This window comes from Cyprinodon tularosa, unplaced genomic scaffold (genome assembly GCF_016077235.1).
Source record: "Cyprinodon tularosa strain WSP-4 unplaced genomic scaffold, ASM1607723v1 ctg693, whole genome shotgun sequence".
NCBI lineage: Eukaryota > Metazoa > Chordata > Actinopteri > Cyprinodontiformes > Cyprinodontidae > Cyprinodon > Cyprinodon tularosa.
Window position 1 is genome coordinate 140,461 of NW_024039444.1, and position 16,775 is coordinate 157,235.

The window sequence follows — 16,775 nt, forward strand, 5'->3', positions numbered from 1 at the left end:
ACAATTCAGAAGAGCTAAAAGCCACTATTAGAGCAACCTGGGCTATCATAACACCTGAGCAGTGCCACAGACTGATCGACTCCATGCCACGCCGCATTGCTGCAGTAATACAGGCCAAAGGAGGCCCAACTAAATACTGAGTGCTGTACATGCTCATACTTTTCATGTTCATACTTTTCAGTTGGCCAACATTTCTATAAATCCTTGGTTTTTATTGGTCTTCAGTAATATTCTAATTTTCTGATATGATGAATTTGGGATTTTCATTTGTTGTCATTTGTAATCATCAAAATTAAACAAAATAAACATCTGAAATATATGAGTTTGTATGTAATGTATGAATATAATATACAAGTTTCACTTTTTAAATGGAATTACTGAAATCAATCTACTTTTTCATGATATTCTAATTTTATGACCAGCACCTGTAGGTTGTGTCCCTCTCTTCTTGTCCCTTTTCTTCTTGTTTTCCTCTCTATGTTTTGTACTCAGCTGACTTTTCATGCTGTCTCTAAAGGAATGAAAGATTTTTTCCAAGCACTAAGCTCACTTAGCTGATTGCTCCTTCCTGTGTTTCCAAAAAGGCCAAAGTAAATAACCCAGTCCTTCTTTTCACTGTAGACAAGCCATGATCTGCTTATCTGTTCTCCATTTTTCATTTGGATGAAATAATAGCTGCATGAATCATGACAGCAGACAAGATAGAGGAGAGCAGGAGGCGGGGTTACCAATCTACTCGCTCTGGAGAGCAGAGTTCGCTGCTTAGAAGCTGTTAATCATCTAACAGTAGAAACCTCTAAAGCCTGCAGGTCAGCAGCCGTCCAGGACCGACTTTGGACCTTCTTCCTTTAGATGTTTTGGTCCTTTTGAAATGTTTGATCTAAAACTCCAGTCGTCGTTTGATGTCTTTCAACATTTAGAGTATCTGCTTTAACACACCAGTAGGAGCTCCTTAGCAGACCTCTGTGCGGGCTGAGGGACCCGTCTAAAAGTCTCCTGGGACCAGTGGCCGTATACTAGGCAGCTGCCTAGGGCCCTAAGTTCCTGGGGGCCCCATAAAACTCTGTTTACATGTATGGTTTTTACAACTATTCATTATTTGTGCACATTAATTATGTTTTTGATAAAATCCTTTTGCTAAAATGCCATCCGAACGCTGATAATATTCAGTGTGTCTCAGCCCCCCCCCCCTTCAGTGTCCACCATATTGGATCAGTCCATTTGCTGCACATGTTCAGAAAGGTCCAAACAGACAGCAGCAAACCATTTGAAAACAAACCATGCAAAGAGCAGTGTTGCCAACTTAGCGCTTTAGTCGCTATATTTAGCCACTTTTCAGACCCCTCTAGCACTTTGATTTCTAAAAAGCTCCTAGCGCCAAATCTAGAGACTTTTTTCTGCTGCCGGAGACTAGAGAACGACTCAACCCATTCCAGAGGGGTGGACCCGTTTGTCCGTTTCAATTTGCATGTTTTCAAAACAAAAACAAGGATTTTTTTTGGGCTACAGTATAAAGACTGGAACTCAACACTATTTCTGACTTCCTGATTTCTGTCACACTGCTGACATCATCAACGCTAAATCAGACTGATGATGTCACCAGACACGGAGCTGGACAGAGGCCATGCAGCTGCCAGCGGGGGGGTTAGACCAGCTTATTTAAGCCAATGGGATGAGAGCCAGATGTAGATTGTTTAGGCTGACCAGGTTTGGGTTTCAGTTGTGTCTCGTTACTCACCTGCCTTACCTGTCAAACACTTTGCCTCATACGGATCATAACCCTGGCAAAAGCAAGGGAATTTTTTCTTTAAATCCTGCGTAAACGTACGCTTTCGTTTAGGCATCACCGTAAAACCGGCGGACACACATGTGCTATTGCCTGTCACACTCAGGGCTAGACTAGCAGCAAACAAACTCTCTTTATTTTTCACACACACTCACACACACACCTTCTCCCCACATCCAATCAGTTTGAATGCAAACTGATTGGATGTGGGGAGAAGGGCGGGACTAATCTGCCACACAAAGAAACCTGGAATGGAGTAGTGGAACGGTCTGGCAATCTAATCACGATGCACTGTAGGCTATATATGTAATGTGTTTCAGGGAGTCGACTAAAATCCAGGACGATTTTGAAATCCCCCCCCAGACATTTGATGAGGTCTGAAAAGTAGGACACGTCCGAGAAAAAGATGGCGTCTGGTCAGCCTGGTTGTTAGCGGGTCGATCCATGTTTGAAAAACCTGCGTTAACCCGATATTTTCAGCTGGAAAGAGAGATTATTCTGCTGAACCCTCATCGATATCTTCCTCTTTATAAGGAGTTTGATCTGCTTTTGGTTTAAATGTTCTGTTTGAATAAATTCCTCTTTATTCTGTTATTCATCATTTATTTATCCGGGCTGATCATTCTAGGTCTGTTTTAATTTATTTTTAGTATTTGTTATCTAGTTTAGTTACATTTTTATGTTTTTGAAAATGCTTAGATTCAGTTTAGTTTGTAAAGTAGTTTCATTTATAGTTTTAATGGTTTAATGTAAAATGTCTTATTTACCAGGGGTAAAAAGGACAGGGTGCTGCCATCTGCTGGTCTAATGTGGTACAGTGGAGGAAAAAAGCCCAAACAGCAGCTGGGGAGTTTTCATTATTCCTTTTGTTTTAGTTAACAATCTATTTGTTGGATTTCTCTGTAGTTTTCAGTGGACCTGTACCCCTGAAAATTTCATTCAGGTAAAATAATGAATCATCAAATGAATAAATGATTATGAGTCCAAATGAATGTGTTCCTGCTGCTGATGGCTGCAGCTGGAACCAATCTGAGGTTTTCTGCATTTAACCATCAGCTACAGGAAGGAGGCTTTATAACACAACTGTTCTCATTTTTTATTGATTTTTTATCTAAATTAGATCTCAGTAAGTGTAGAACTATTCATGATAGACTCTAGATCGGTTTTTCGAGGTGAAGGAATATCTATGTTTGATCTAAATCCCAACTGTTTGATGCTGTTTAGACTTAGATTTATTTTGCATTGTGCTTTGAGTCAAAGCGAGTTTCTTGTCATTGGTCGGCTGAAGCACCTTGAAATGCTCTGAAATGACGTTGGCTGCTCTTCCTCAGCATACATCCCCTCAGGAGCTGAGTCCTGCTGGGCCAGACCATCTGCTTGGTTTTAAGAGCAGTTTTAGGACAGGAAAAGCCGCTTCCAGGCTCCATGTTGCACTCAGACAAATGGCTGCTCCCCTTCGGCTCACAAACAAACCACAGTTGTTCTATAAAAAAGCCAATACACACCACATTACAGAGAAATGGTTCAAGTATTCCAGATTAGCTTTTAGTTGGGATTATGATCTTAAATTATTTTATAAATTAACTCATGTATCAGAGAACAACATTTGACCCGACCGACTTCCATAACATTTAAAAATGAAACCATCTGAGTTACTTTAGACACAAGAAGTTCAGCATCCTAAATCCAAAACGGAGTTTAGACACTTGATCAAATAAAGCTTTTAACGTTGAATAAAATAAACAAATAAGAAATGTAATGATGGTTATAATATGGCCGTATCTAAGGAGGAGATGTTAAGCCAGTTCTCTTCATGATCTATTGAATGTCTTAAGCTATTTCTCTCTGTTTGGGTACAGCTACGATCTATTACCTTTTCAGGAACAGATCTAGAATTGTTTATCTCAGAAACAGCCTTTTCTGGGCCTTTCCATCTATGCTATGAAGCTCCTCCTCTACCTCCTGTTCAAAATGGATTTCTCTTGATTCCTGTATGTCTGAGTGATCCCCATGACTCCTGCAGCGCTCCCGCTCCTTAAAACAGGCGTCCATCATGGCTGATGTCACGATTGTCAGAGGATAGAGATCCTCCCTCAACGTTTTTAATATTCCCCCCCCCCACACACACACACACACACACACACAAAAAATGATTCAAGCCTCTATGAGGTGACAGTATTTGTAGTCATTCAACATACCTGCAGTAATTGGTTCCAGGATTATTTTGATGTTTAATTGATGTAACACTATATGTATGAACAGTTTATGCATCTAAAATGCTGCAGCCAGAGTTCTGATGAAAATGAAAAAGAGAGATCATATCTCTCCTATCCTGGCTTCTCTTCATTGGCTTCCTGTTAAATCCAGAATAGAATTTAAAATCCTCCTTCTCACATATAAAGCCTTAAATGGCCAAGCTCCATCTGATATCAGAGATCTGATTGTTCCTTATGTTCCTAACAGAGCACTTCGCTCTCAATCTGCAGGTTTACTAGTGGTTCCTAGAATTTCTAAAAGTAGAATGGGAGGCAGATCTTTTAGTTCTCAGGCTCCTCTCCTGTGGAACCAGCTACCAGTTTTAGTCCGTGAGGCAGACACCCTGTCTACTTTTAAGGCTAGGCTTAAAACTTTCCTTTTTGATAAAGCTTCTAGTTAGAGTGGCTCAGGTTATCCTGATCTATCTCTATAGTTATGCTGCTATAGGCTTAGACTGCTGGAGGACATAGGGACCCCCTTTTTCATCATTCTGCTTCATTCTATCTCTATTCTCCCACTCTGCAGAATCTGTTAGTTCAATCTCTAACGTTCTGCTCTCTCTGCTTTTTCTCATAGTAGCTTCATCTGGTCTGTTCCTGTTTGGCTGTGACTCCATCCTGGAGAGAAATATCAGCTGTGCTGCTGCCATCAACACCTTTGTTTCTAGATGTTTGAGCTTGGCCTGTTTTCCAGTGTAGTCCTGTTTCTCTGACTGTGACTAACTGGATGTGCTCTCTTCATCCTCTGACATGGGAGCTGGCTCGGAGCTCGTCTGCCTGGCTGTGTGTTTCCTGGACGGGGCCGCCTGTGGAGCTGGTTGACAGTTGCCTTTTGTATCTATGCTTCTTTTTCTATCTCTGCTTCTGTCTCCTTGAACCCCAGTGGGCCTCAGCAGATGGCCGCTCACACTGAGCCTGGTTCTGCTGGAGGTTTCTTCCTGTTCAAAGGGAGTTTTTCCTCTCCACTGTCGCTACAAGCATGCTTAGTGTGAGGGATTGCTGAAGAGTCAATGAGTCGATGCAATCAGCTGGTTTTCCTTAGATAGAAAAGTTTGAATCAATCTGACTGGATGATCTGGTGAACTGGAAAGTGACCTGAGATGACATGATGGGAATTGGAGCTATAGAAATAGACTGAATAGAATTTAAATGTAGCCAACATTTGGAAGAAGAATGTTTTCAAGATGACTTGGATAATAGCGCGTTGTGACAAACACCAGATACAGCACTGGGACTTGATCAACAGCCGATACCGCACCGTGACGTCACAAAGGTAAAAGTCCCATATCTTCAGAATTCTCAGCAGTTGTTGTTGACATGATGCAGAATAAAAATGAAGTAATGACACGTGTCTATTTTCAAACATGTCTTTGGAGTACATTTCTACACTGTGAGATGAATAAAGTCAATCAATCAATACTGCTATTCAAAAACAAACTTTATTTTTGAGAAGAAAAATAACTTTGACTCATGTTTGAACTGATGCAGTTTAGGCTGTTTTACTCACTATTTTCACGTATACATTCAAACTAGAAGGTTTTAGCTTTCAAATAATGTTTCCAACATGTAATTAATGTGTATTTCACATATGAAGTGAAGAATAAAATAATAAAGCTCATCTTTCATAAACATGTGAAGTTTGATGTTTAGAAGGTTGGAAATGAGGCGGAGAAACTCCTTCCAGTCCGTGCGCGCTCCCGCTGAGGGATGGACGCGCGTGAGCGGCTGGAGCAGGACGCTTCATTTCCAGTCCTCCCAGTTCAGGAGGGATCAGCTGCAGGATTACTGCTCTGGAAACCTCAGCTCTACTTTGATGGTTCGGATCGGAGCGCAGAGCTGCAGAGCATGGTGAGTCTGACACCCTGTAGATCCACAGATGGAGACTTTTCACGCTGCGTGGAGAGAAACCACTGGAAGCCTGTTTAAATGCGTGGATTGGAACTGTCACTTTTACCAAGAAAACTTCAGAGCATTTTCTACCTGGAATGGGTTTATGAAGCTAAAATAAAACTTTTATTATGTTTTATCTTTTTATATTTTAAATATCTGAATAGATATTTTTAAGTATCCAGTTTGTTGATTTTAATTAAATTTTTCTCAGCGACATTAAAGAAACAAAGCAGGTGATCCAGTCTATTCTGGGTTTGATTTGTTTTCTACTGTTTTTAAAATGCATGATTAGATAACAGCAAAGAAATAACTTAAAAATTCGTCATGTTTTTAGGAATTCAGTTTTAGAAAGACATGAATAGATGTTGTTCCTTTTTTTAATTTAGTGTCTATTGAATTAATTAAATGGCAAATATTTGATGCAATAAATGAAAAAGACAAAACAAAAAACAAACTGTAAATTTGAATGCTTAAAATATTAATTAGGAGGTTGATGACCTCCTAATTAATCAGCTAATTTAGAGACACAGTGGTTTGGATTCATCAGAAGAATGTTTTAGAAATATAGTTCTAGATGTGCCTTTTTTTCTCAGATCATGGCAAAATTGTGATCAGCTGTAGATGCTGCTTCTCTGTTTGTATTGTTTAATTTCCCACTAAGGTCAAAGTTCAGTCCCGCTGGTTGCTGGTTGCTGCATTGCTGCTATCAGACTCCATAGATTGATGGTTTTCAGAAGCTGTCATCCACCAGAGTCTGACAGCCTGCAAAGCCAGAAGGGACTTTATGTCTTTCTCCATCCTGCAGGTCAAATCATACAAAATGTCAAATAAAATCACATCGTTATCTTCTGAGTTTATTCTACACTTCATCGCCTCTTGGGGCCCCAAAAATTCAAAGTTTTTTTTTTCTGTTATCAATGATACAGAAAGAGAATGATATCAAAATGAGGAAATTCTGCAACAGGGTGAGATAGATGATGAATGAATGGTACTTTATGGATTAGGACACACTGAATGCAGCCCATCAGGTTCTGGGTATTATGTACATTCTGATCTAAGGATAAATTAGAGATGCTGTGGAGGCAGATCTTAGTAGTGCTGAATGATTTTGCCAAAAATCTAAATTGCTATTTCAATTTTATTCAGATTTTTCTTTGCACGAAGCCCAAGCTTATGGATGTTTCCCCCACTTTCAGTTTTTGAAGGCTTGCTTACCCAGAATCCATTGTTGCTGGACTTTTCTGTGAAAAATTCTTTACTTTTTCTTTTAGGGATGCACGATATTGGGATTTTGGCCGATATCCGATATGCCGATATTTTAAAACTCATGTAGCCGATAACCGATATCGATACAGATGTTAAAGCTGGACAAAAATAAGTAGTCATTGAAAATAGCAGTTTTGTTCTCCATTTCTGACACTTTGAAAAATAATATACTCAAATATATTTTCATATGCTGATATCAAATTGATTTTTAAAAATGCGGTATCGATCTATTTTACTTTCAAAATCTGGTGAAATTTCATCGTTCTGTTACAAACTCTCGTGATATTTTGCAAATTCTTGTGAGATTTTGTTAATAAAATAGATCGATACCGCGTCAATATATCAACATATAAAAATATGGCAACATTTGGTGAATTTTCGGGGGATTTCGTAGCATAACGATGACATATAGCAATATTTCATTAGTAAAAGAGATTGATATGGTGTTTTTAAATGGCAATATATCAGCATATGAAGATATTGGGATATTGTAATGGATCAATATTTTTTCCCTCGTCTTTAAAAGTTTTTAAGTCTGTAAAAAAGAAGTTTTTGAGGAAGAAGAAGAAGTAGTATTTGTTTTTTTTTTAGACTTTAGAAACTCAGAAGCTGATCAAATATCGGGTTAAATATCGGTGGGGTGGCCGATGTCCGATATTCAGTTTTAAGGCCGATACCGATAGGGGGCCGATTTTATTGTGCATCCCTATTTTCTTTCCATGCACGGATCTGTGTATTAGCTGCAACTAACCCATGTCAGAGATAACGTTGGGTTCCAGGTTTTATCCAGTAGCCTGACAAAGCTTTATTTGTGCTTCGAAATCATGCAAATTGAAACGGACAAATGGGTCCGTTTCTATTTGCATGTTTTCTAAGCCAAAACCAGGCTTTGTTGGGCTGCTGGATAAAACCTGGAACTAAACGCTATTTCTGACATTTTGGATTGAAAAAACTTCCTGGATGGAAGAGAAACGTCTTCAAACTTGGAAACAAAGTCCAGAGGATTGATTTCTAACTTTTTTGGAATGACTCGGACCTGGATGACTGAGATCTTCACCAGCACAGCAGCAACTCTCTCTACCTTTCTGTGTGGCAACAAACCCACTAGAAATGTTTAACGACCCCCTAAAGGGCTGGGGGGAGACGTTTAGTGTCCTACTCTTGTTAAATATAATCTGATTAAAAGTCAGTACCTCTGTGATTTCAAAATTGCGTTTTGTTAAATTGCGATTATATTGAAAATGCAATTCATTGCCCAGACTTGGCACAGCTGAAAATAGGGACTGCTGGAGACGAAATGCAATCTAATAACGACGAAGGTAAAGCACAGAGAAAGGCGTCACTTCTAGGGGTGCGGAATAGATTAGTTTGGCTGCCTGATTTAGTATCGATCTTTTACTTCCTATTATTTCTAATAGTTAAGCAAAACATTTTTACTGAAGCTGAGGGAAAATGGGCTTCCTCTGCACCGCCAGTCTGACAGATAATACTGTGGAGTCCTGCTGCTGTGCGATGAAGTGATTATCTGTAGTTGAGGCGGTCACAGTGGAAGACGTCAACGACCCCAAACAACATGGATACCAAAATAACTGAACGATCAATATAACCTGATAAACAAATACCGAGGTTTCTTTATTATCTGTGCATTTAATTTTAATAGCAGGAAAATATCGCAATATATGGTGATATTGCAATATAGGGGAAAATGTCGTATCATGACCCATGTATCGTGGCACGCATTGTATCGCTACATCCATGCTAATACTCACCCCTAACTTCAGATGCGTCTCTTTTTCCCCTGTTTTAAAGGTTGGTTTTCTTCTAGTTTCTAACAGTTTCGTTAATCTTTTTACACCAACGTTATTCAGCTAATAGAAGTCTGATTTATAATTATTGGAATGCAGATATTTTTGTGGCTGTTTGAACAAGGGGCATAAGATCTAAAGTTCTTGATCCCAAAGGAAAGTTGCTGTAAATGTTGATGCTGTTGGCAGGATGGATCTCCTGTAGAGGTCTGTCCTACAGCAGCTCTGGATCAGCCTCTGACTGAAGACCCTCTGTTGGTGTCTAACAGTCTGATGAAAAGGATGCTCACTGCTGTCCTTCATCCTTTTAACCTTCTGAAGAATCCTTCACTGTGAAATCATCTCTAGAGGTTCAAGAGGAGTTTCCAGGTTGAGCTTTCAGCATCTGGGGCATTCTAGGAGAGTTGGTTGGTGATTGGCCACTCGGTGCCGTGGGCCGGGTGACCTTCCTCAGCTCCTCCTGCTGGCTGGACGTCCAGGAGGCATCAGATAAAGAAGTCTGATCCTCCACAGCTGACTCCTCTGGATGTGGAGGAGAAGCAGCTCTAATCCTCCCCCTGATGACCCAGCTCTCCTCTCTCTAAGGGAGAGCCCAGCCTCTCTGCAGAGGAAGCTTGGATCCAGGATCTGGTTCTTTGGGTCCTGATCCAGATTAATGACCGTAGGTGAGGGGAGGAGCGCAGAGCGACCGCTAAATCAGCGCTTTGCCTTTTCTCTCAGCTCTCAGACCAACAGCATCTTTCCATCAACGTTTTGCTGATTCTCTCCTCCCTTGTGAGCAAGACCCTAAGTCAATTGAGTATCCCATAATTCAATGCGAGTCGAAGCAAGCCTGCTGCTCCGTGCTCAGAGGAAAAAGGGAAATAGCGCCGAATAGTGGTGAATATTGGAAGTGCAGTTTAATATAAACCAATTCTGTGAATAGTTCCATCTGAAATGAATGAAAATAATTGCTTTAATGGTTATTGAGTACGATATGTGGCGGTAATGTTTGATTTATCCAAAGGTTTTTATCTGTTACTGTGGAGATGGGTTTGGCTGACATTTAATCTCAGATTCCAATACCTCAGCAGTGTGGGGACCATAAATCTGATATCTGAGACGACGGTACTGCTGCTGAAGCTCCTCCAAGATCTTATTAGCACCCAGTACAGCAGTGAGAAGTTCAGAATCCATTTTTTGCTGCTTTGTGAGTCAACTTTTACTGTTGCTAGGCGACAAAGTGTACGGATGGAACTCTAAAAACCCTCTCACCACTGGCTCTGGAGGGAGAACTAAGAGGAGCTGACTGTGGAGAAGGGATGACAGGCCCACTAAGTGGCTCTGGCTCAGGAAAAGACTGGCTGGCAGGGAGCTGATGGAGGTGGAAGGAAAGGAATAAAGTCCTTATTCTCTCCCCTTTAAGTTGTGAGGGATCCGATTTTAAAACTTGACACGGTCTGGGGCCAATTGAATATCTAATAGTCTTTAGAGGTGGGGACAGCTGGGAGTCATGAAGATGGTGCCTGAGACCACAGAGGAAACTGACCTGGCTTGATGGCGGCATAAGACTAGCAGACTAACCCACTGGAGAGGAACGGCAGCCTCACATTGACCCGCTGGAGAGGCAGTAGTATGTTTTCCGCCGCCGGCGGTGCCTGTGCTCGGAAGCAGAAGGCAATGGGGGATCAGTTCTTATTGCTTGGTGTCTCTGCTGGATCCATTAGGCTGGTTCCTTCTGTCAAGGTTGTGTGAAGGTTTTAAAGGACCCAAATGCAGACATGAGGAGGCAGAGATTAGTTTTACTGATTTAATTTTAATCCCAAAGGCAACAGAAGCAAAGTCCAAAAACAAAACTGCTGAAAACCAAAAATGCAGGAGACGTTGTGGAAAACACAAATGGGAGGTGCTTTGGAGTGCATGAAGCTGGTGCTGAACTGGACAGCTCCTTCAGTGACAGACTGCTGCACCTTAAATGCACCAGGGAGCGTTATCACAGATCCTTCCTCCTTTCATTCTGCACATCTCTGATGTTGCTGCTAATTACAAATATCCATTACTGTAAAACGTCCATAGCTGTTATAGATTTTTTCATTCTACCGAAACGTAATAGCTAAATTGTAAAAACGCTTCACAGTACAATACTGTTTTTTTTTTTTGCTATCTGTTCTTTTTATACAATTTTCTAAGGTGCACATTGTGTGACACTTTTACTATAACCTTTTGCTGCTGTAAACACCACAATTTCCCTATTTTGGGTTAATAAAGGGATTTTCTTTTATATTTTATGCACATTTATTGTATCATTCACTTTTACTTTAAACACTTCAATGTGTCAGAGGAAACTAGAGAGGACTCTAATGCATGATCAGGGAAATTAAGACAAAAACATTTAATACACAATGAGTTGGAGCAACTGGCAAAGAATCCACAAAAACAACAGTTTAGCTGCTGGGCAGAGCAGAGGAAAGGCTGGAATGCTCGACACAAGTGGCAAAGAAGTCTGCAGAGGGAGAGGTTGAAACAGGCAACTGGCAACAAGACACAGGTGAGCAATGTCAGGGAGGCTGATTGAAGGGGAATCCCAGGAAGTGAAGTGAACTGAAATGAGAACAGAAATTAGTGCACCACAAAAATCAGGACGTTCAAAAACAACTGAGCCAGACACAAACTGATAAAAGAAAAAAGGAATCAGCAGAGCTGCATGTGAAACAATCAGGCCATTGAACCGTCTCATTCCATCGCTAAAACCCCCCAATCTATGATGCATTTGCTTGTGCTTTATGTAGCAAACTTTAACATGTATTACAAACTCACATTGTTCTGCAATATACATGTTTCAATCTTCTAAACTTGCGTGTTTTTTTCCTCCTAAATTTGTGTGTTTTTTCGTACAAATTTGCTACTTTTTCTCTTTAACTTGTATGTTTTAAGTAAATTCGCGTGTTTATTCTCTTACAAATGCCACTTTAAACTTTTTTCATCTTTGATTGGCCCTAATACGCCGTCATACCTGGAAAACAAAGACTAAACGTTGATCTTTGTGTTTCTTCAAGCCTCTGAGGGTGAAACAGATCCTCTGGTGGGCCCCCACCTCTGGATCTCTGGATCTTGGTGTCTTGTTGACGGACGACAGAAGGATGGATTATTGGCTTTTCCTGCTGTTAATGCTTCTCTGCTCACCTAAGCTTAAAGCAGCATTTATAGAAAGATCTGCTGCATCTTTGGGTTCTCCAAATAAAGATCCCAAAGATCAATGCAGCTCACATTGTTTGCAGCCAGGATTTCATATTCTGGCCCCTGGCAAACACCTGAGTGTGGCCCCCGGTGACCGCATGGTGCTTTTTGACACTGATTGCAAAAAAGTTAAAAATCAATCCACTGGACTTTGTTTCCAAGTTTGAAGACGTTTCTCTTCCCATCCAGGAAGATTTTTCAGTTTAAAATGTCGGAAACAGCGTTGAGTTTGAAGTTTGTTTTTGGTCGAATATATATGGACCAAAAACTTGTGAAGTCTTAGAAAATATGCTAATTGAACCAGAAGAACAAGTCCACCCATCTTCAGACTTTGGAACCAAGTCCAGTGGATTGTTTTTTAATGTTTTTTCTGACGCTGAGTGAAGAACCCCAGAGCTGTGGGTCGGGTCCTAGCTCTAGCTTAGAGCGCTTTGGGATCCTGACAGGAAAATGCTCCTTCCACCATCTGTCCTCTCTAAAAACTCCTCCCTGCTTTGGCCAATGTTAGTTTAACCGAAGGCTGAGTGTGATTTTTTAAGTGGTTCTGAAATCATAAAAATATTTCAACCTAATTTTTATATTTATTTAGGTTTATTACATAAAAAAAAAAAAATCTTATTTAATCTTTTTTATTAGATCATTTTAAAACAATCCTATAAAATAAACCTAATATGATGCATATTTATTTTATTTATTTAAAATACAGAATTATTAATTCTTATTTTTACTCAACTGAATACTAATATTCTGTGATGGACTGGCGACCTGTCCATGTTAAACCCCGCCTCTCTGTCCAGGGTGGACCCCGCCTCTCGCCCGTGGACACCAGCACCCCTCTCCCCCCCGCTTGGGATTAAGCATGTCAGAAAATATCTGGATGGATGGATGAATACTAATAAGTGAATTTCTCAAACATAAAGTTTATTTATTTGAATTGCATAATAATAACCTTTATACAATTCAAACAATTAACTTTGATATGGAAATATAAGCCTGATGATGTATTTAACTAGATAAGCTTTTATTATACAGTAATAATGAAGGTTTATTCCTCAGGTCTGTGTTAAAATCATTTTACATAATAAATTTAGTGGAAAACTGAAATTTGGGTGAAATACTTTGCTTCCCGTCTGTCTCCATGGGGACGGTTGAGTGTCGGTCAGCCCCCCCCCCCCCCCCCCCCCCCTCCTTTAAATCTGTATCTCATACTGCAAAGCAACACACAAAAAAAATATAATATCAATTTAATTAAGGACGGTTTTGATGTTGATTTTTGTGATAATTGCTAATAATATCCAATGCTGTCTGTACGTCTTTATTTTACTGTAGTAATTATTTTTACTCATAACTTTTTCCTTCTACTCCAAACATTTAAAAAATAGACTCGTCAGTTTTGTTTCATTTAAGCTCATTTTCATTCTGGCCTGTTGGTATTGAATTAAAATAAAAAGCATCAGAATAATTAGTACCCACCAGACAATTATTTAAAAATCAACTTCTCACCACATTGATTGATTGATTGACTTTATTGATCTCACATTTGAGAAATGTACTCACTACATCAGCTGAAATAGTCAAAGAGAAGAAGTGTATATATATATATATATATATATATATATATATATATATATATATATAAACCTAGGATTTAGCATGGAAGCATGAATACTTCTGACACCTCAGGCTGTCTGTATCCACCGAGGTTAGAATCCACTCATTTATCTTCATTAAAGATTAACAGGCGTATTTTATTCTGATGTTTGGAGTTAATGCAGGTAGAAAATAAAGTTTTGTTCTGTGAGATCATCCCATCAATCGCACTTATGTTTTAATCTCCAGTTCAGGCTGACCGCTCTCTGATTGGCTGACCTCCTCTATGAATGCGCTTTGTTTATTTAGAAACATTTTTTTTTTTAATAATCATGTTTTTCCAATCATGCTTTTCTGAGCCATGGACTTTAGGACCGTTAGTTTTTAAACTCTTACCTCTGCTGGATTCATCTCATACAGAAAGATTTTTCTGTTCTCTGTCAAACCCAAGCGAGGCCCTGTTCCACTGAGCTTCACTGATGGGTAGAAATCCTGACCATATGTTTAGCTTCCAATGTTTGTGTCCAGTCAGCTGTGAGCTGAGCGGCGAGCGGACGGTCAGGGTGCGGGGCTGTTTCTCTGGGGGCGTGACGTACTCTGCCACTGAACCAAAGGCAGCATGGTCCAGGCTCCAGGAGGATGTGACCCACTGAGGCTGGCACAGCCCAGGGCCCTGGCAATCTGCTCCATCCTTATGACTGGTGTGCTGGAAACGTGCTGAATTACTATACAACAGGAAAATAGAAGCATTAACAGTTTATAGAACAACCATGAAATAGAGGAAAAATCTGCACAGATGAAACTTGTTAGAACAAAACCAGCATCCAATGGCTCCATGTTTCACTTCGTGACGCCTGTGATGATAGAAAGGTAGATATAGATAGAGTGTGACCTCAGATGGGTCAGGGAACAAAAAAAGACTTTGAAGTTTTAAACATGCTGATTAAAAAACATCCATAAAAATGTGTTGCTGACAAACAAAACGGAAACATGAGTGGAGCCCAAGCTGAGAGACTGATGGAGGGAGAAGGACCCACTTTAAGTCATTTAAGTCATTTTACAGAGATCATTGTCACAAATCCATCTCTCTCCTCAGGTAACCTCTCACAGAATATCCAATGAATAGAGAATAGAATAGAATAGAATAGAATATTGGAGAGACTGAAGCATCAGAGCTTCTGCATCTCTGTAGCTACACAAAAAAGATTGAGGAACACCTGCAGGGAAGGAAAGCCCCTAGCTGAGCATAAATGACTGATCAGAATATTCTAAAGACTGTAGTTCAGTGATATCACCACCAGGAGGAGCTAAAAGCAAGGACGAAGCAAAAAGCACCTCTTAGACATAACAGATTGTTACAAACTGAAAGCCAAAGCTGCAGCAGCAAACGTGTGGCTGCATGTAGGAACATTTCAGAACAGTTTGCTGTTTAATATGAAACGACCTTCCAGCAGGGCATGCAGGTACGCTCACCTGTCCTGATCTAAGAGCTCATTAGTACCAGATCTGGGCCTGATTATCTACATCTGTAACATCTGGTGACCTCACAGATCATCTTTGGTACCTCAATTCATCCAGTGGTGAAGTGTTCAAACTCTTACCCTAACCCTCTAACCCTTTATGGGAGAGTCTTTTAATAACTGACTCCTAAAATCAGAATATGATGCTCCAAACCATGACTTTGTTTTGCAAACCATAGTTTTACTTTCTTTCTCCACCATCAATGATGTGTTTCTAAGTTAAAATCTCTTAATGTTACTTTTGTCTTTTATCCACAAATGATTGAAAGTTAATGAATACGTTCTAATGTATGTTTGCAGATTCATTTCCATGACCTCATGGGATATTAAGAGCAGAACCAGGACCTACAGAGGTGGAACCGTCTGTCAGAACATGGACCTTGAATTAAGAGGACTGTTACTTTTCTACAAGGCAGTTCTCCATTTCCTGCTGGTAGCCAGATTGGTTCTGCCTTCTGGCTCAGTGAGTAAGTATACCAACTAAAAACATAATATAGAGCTTTAATGTTCCAACTGACTTACTGAAAAAACTTGGGCTTAAAATCCTAGCAGAGGTAATAAACAAAATCTTTGCATTTAGGTTCAGTGTTTTATACAAAAGAAGTAAACAAGGATGAATTACTTCTAACGAGCAAAGTGTTGATCCAGGCTTTCTGTTGAGTTTTCATCAGATTGAAAGCCTTGAAAGGAAACTGTCCCTGTGGTGGCTGGTTTTAGCTAGCCTGACGTAGTCCGACTCAATTCTAGTCAGAATGAGTCTGATGCTGCTCCATAGAGCTGTGATTATGGGGCGTGTTTCGAACGAACCAGGAAAAAAAATGCCTCTGCACTCAATTGGATAGACCTACAACCAATCAGAGCAACGGAGTGCGTGACGTATGTTAAGCGAGGCATAGTTGTTGTCAACAAAAATCAAAGCGTGCAGTTACACGCCTAGAATAAGAAGATGAGCCTTGATCGCGTTTCTCTGTTCCTCTTTTAAAATTTATTTGCTGTCGATATCTTCTAGAACAGACCTAATAGCAGAATCTACACACCTCAACTCTCCAGCGGCAGCCATTGTTGTTGTCACCCAAGCGCGCTTTGGTCACGTGGTTGATTACGTTACTGTTGATCATCTGTCCATCATCATATAAAGCCCGCCCTGACAATTTGATTGGATCGCCATAGAGTGGGCGATCATACTCGCGCTACTATGGAGCAATGCCAGACCGAACTTCCCTACTTCAAACCTTGTGGGCGGGACTAAGTTCGGAATGCCACCCAGGCTAGGTTTTAGCACCAACCTGAAGCTGAAAGTCAAAACCTCACGTTTCCAACATGTGAATGTTTTACAGAGATTGCTCTTATCGTGAGTGTAGAACTTTACAAGTTCTGCAAGTTGTTGAAAGGAAGGTCAGCCCAGATGGTCTTCTCTGTGTATCAGTTTGGGTGTTGTAGTTTTGGG

General features: G+C 40.2%; 1 protein-coding gene across 1 annotated transcript in view; it reads left to right on the forward strand.

The window, feature by feature from the left end:
• The first annotated feature begins 5,752 nt into the window (after positions 1 to 5,752).
• The window catches only part of LOC119771888 (receptor-type tyrosine-protein phosphatase F-like), a 122,442-nt gene continuing 111,419 nt past the window's right edge, over positions 5,753 to 16,775 (forward strand). Inside the window, 2 exon segments of the mRNA XM_038268120.1 lie at positions 5,753 to 5,889; positions 15,629 to 15,795. Coding sequence (XP_038124048.1) covers positions 15,639 to 15,795 — 157 coding nt within the window. The 5' untranslated portion in view covers positions 5,753 to 5,889; positions 15,629 to 15,638.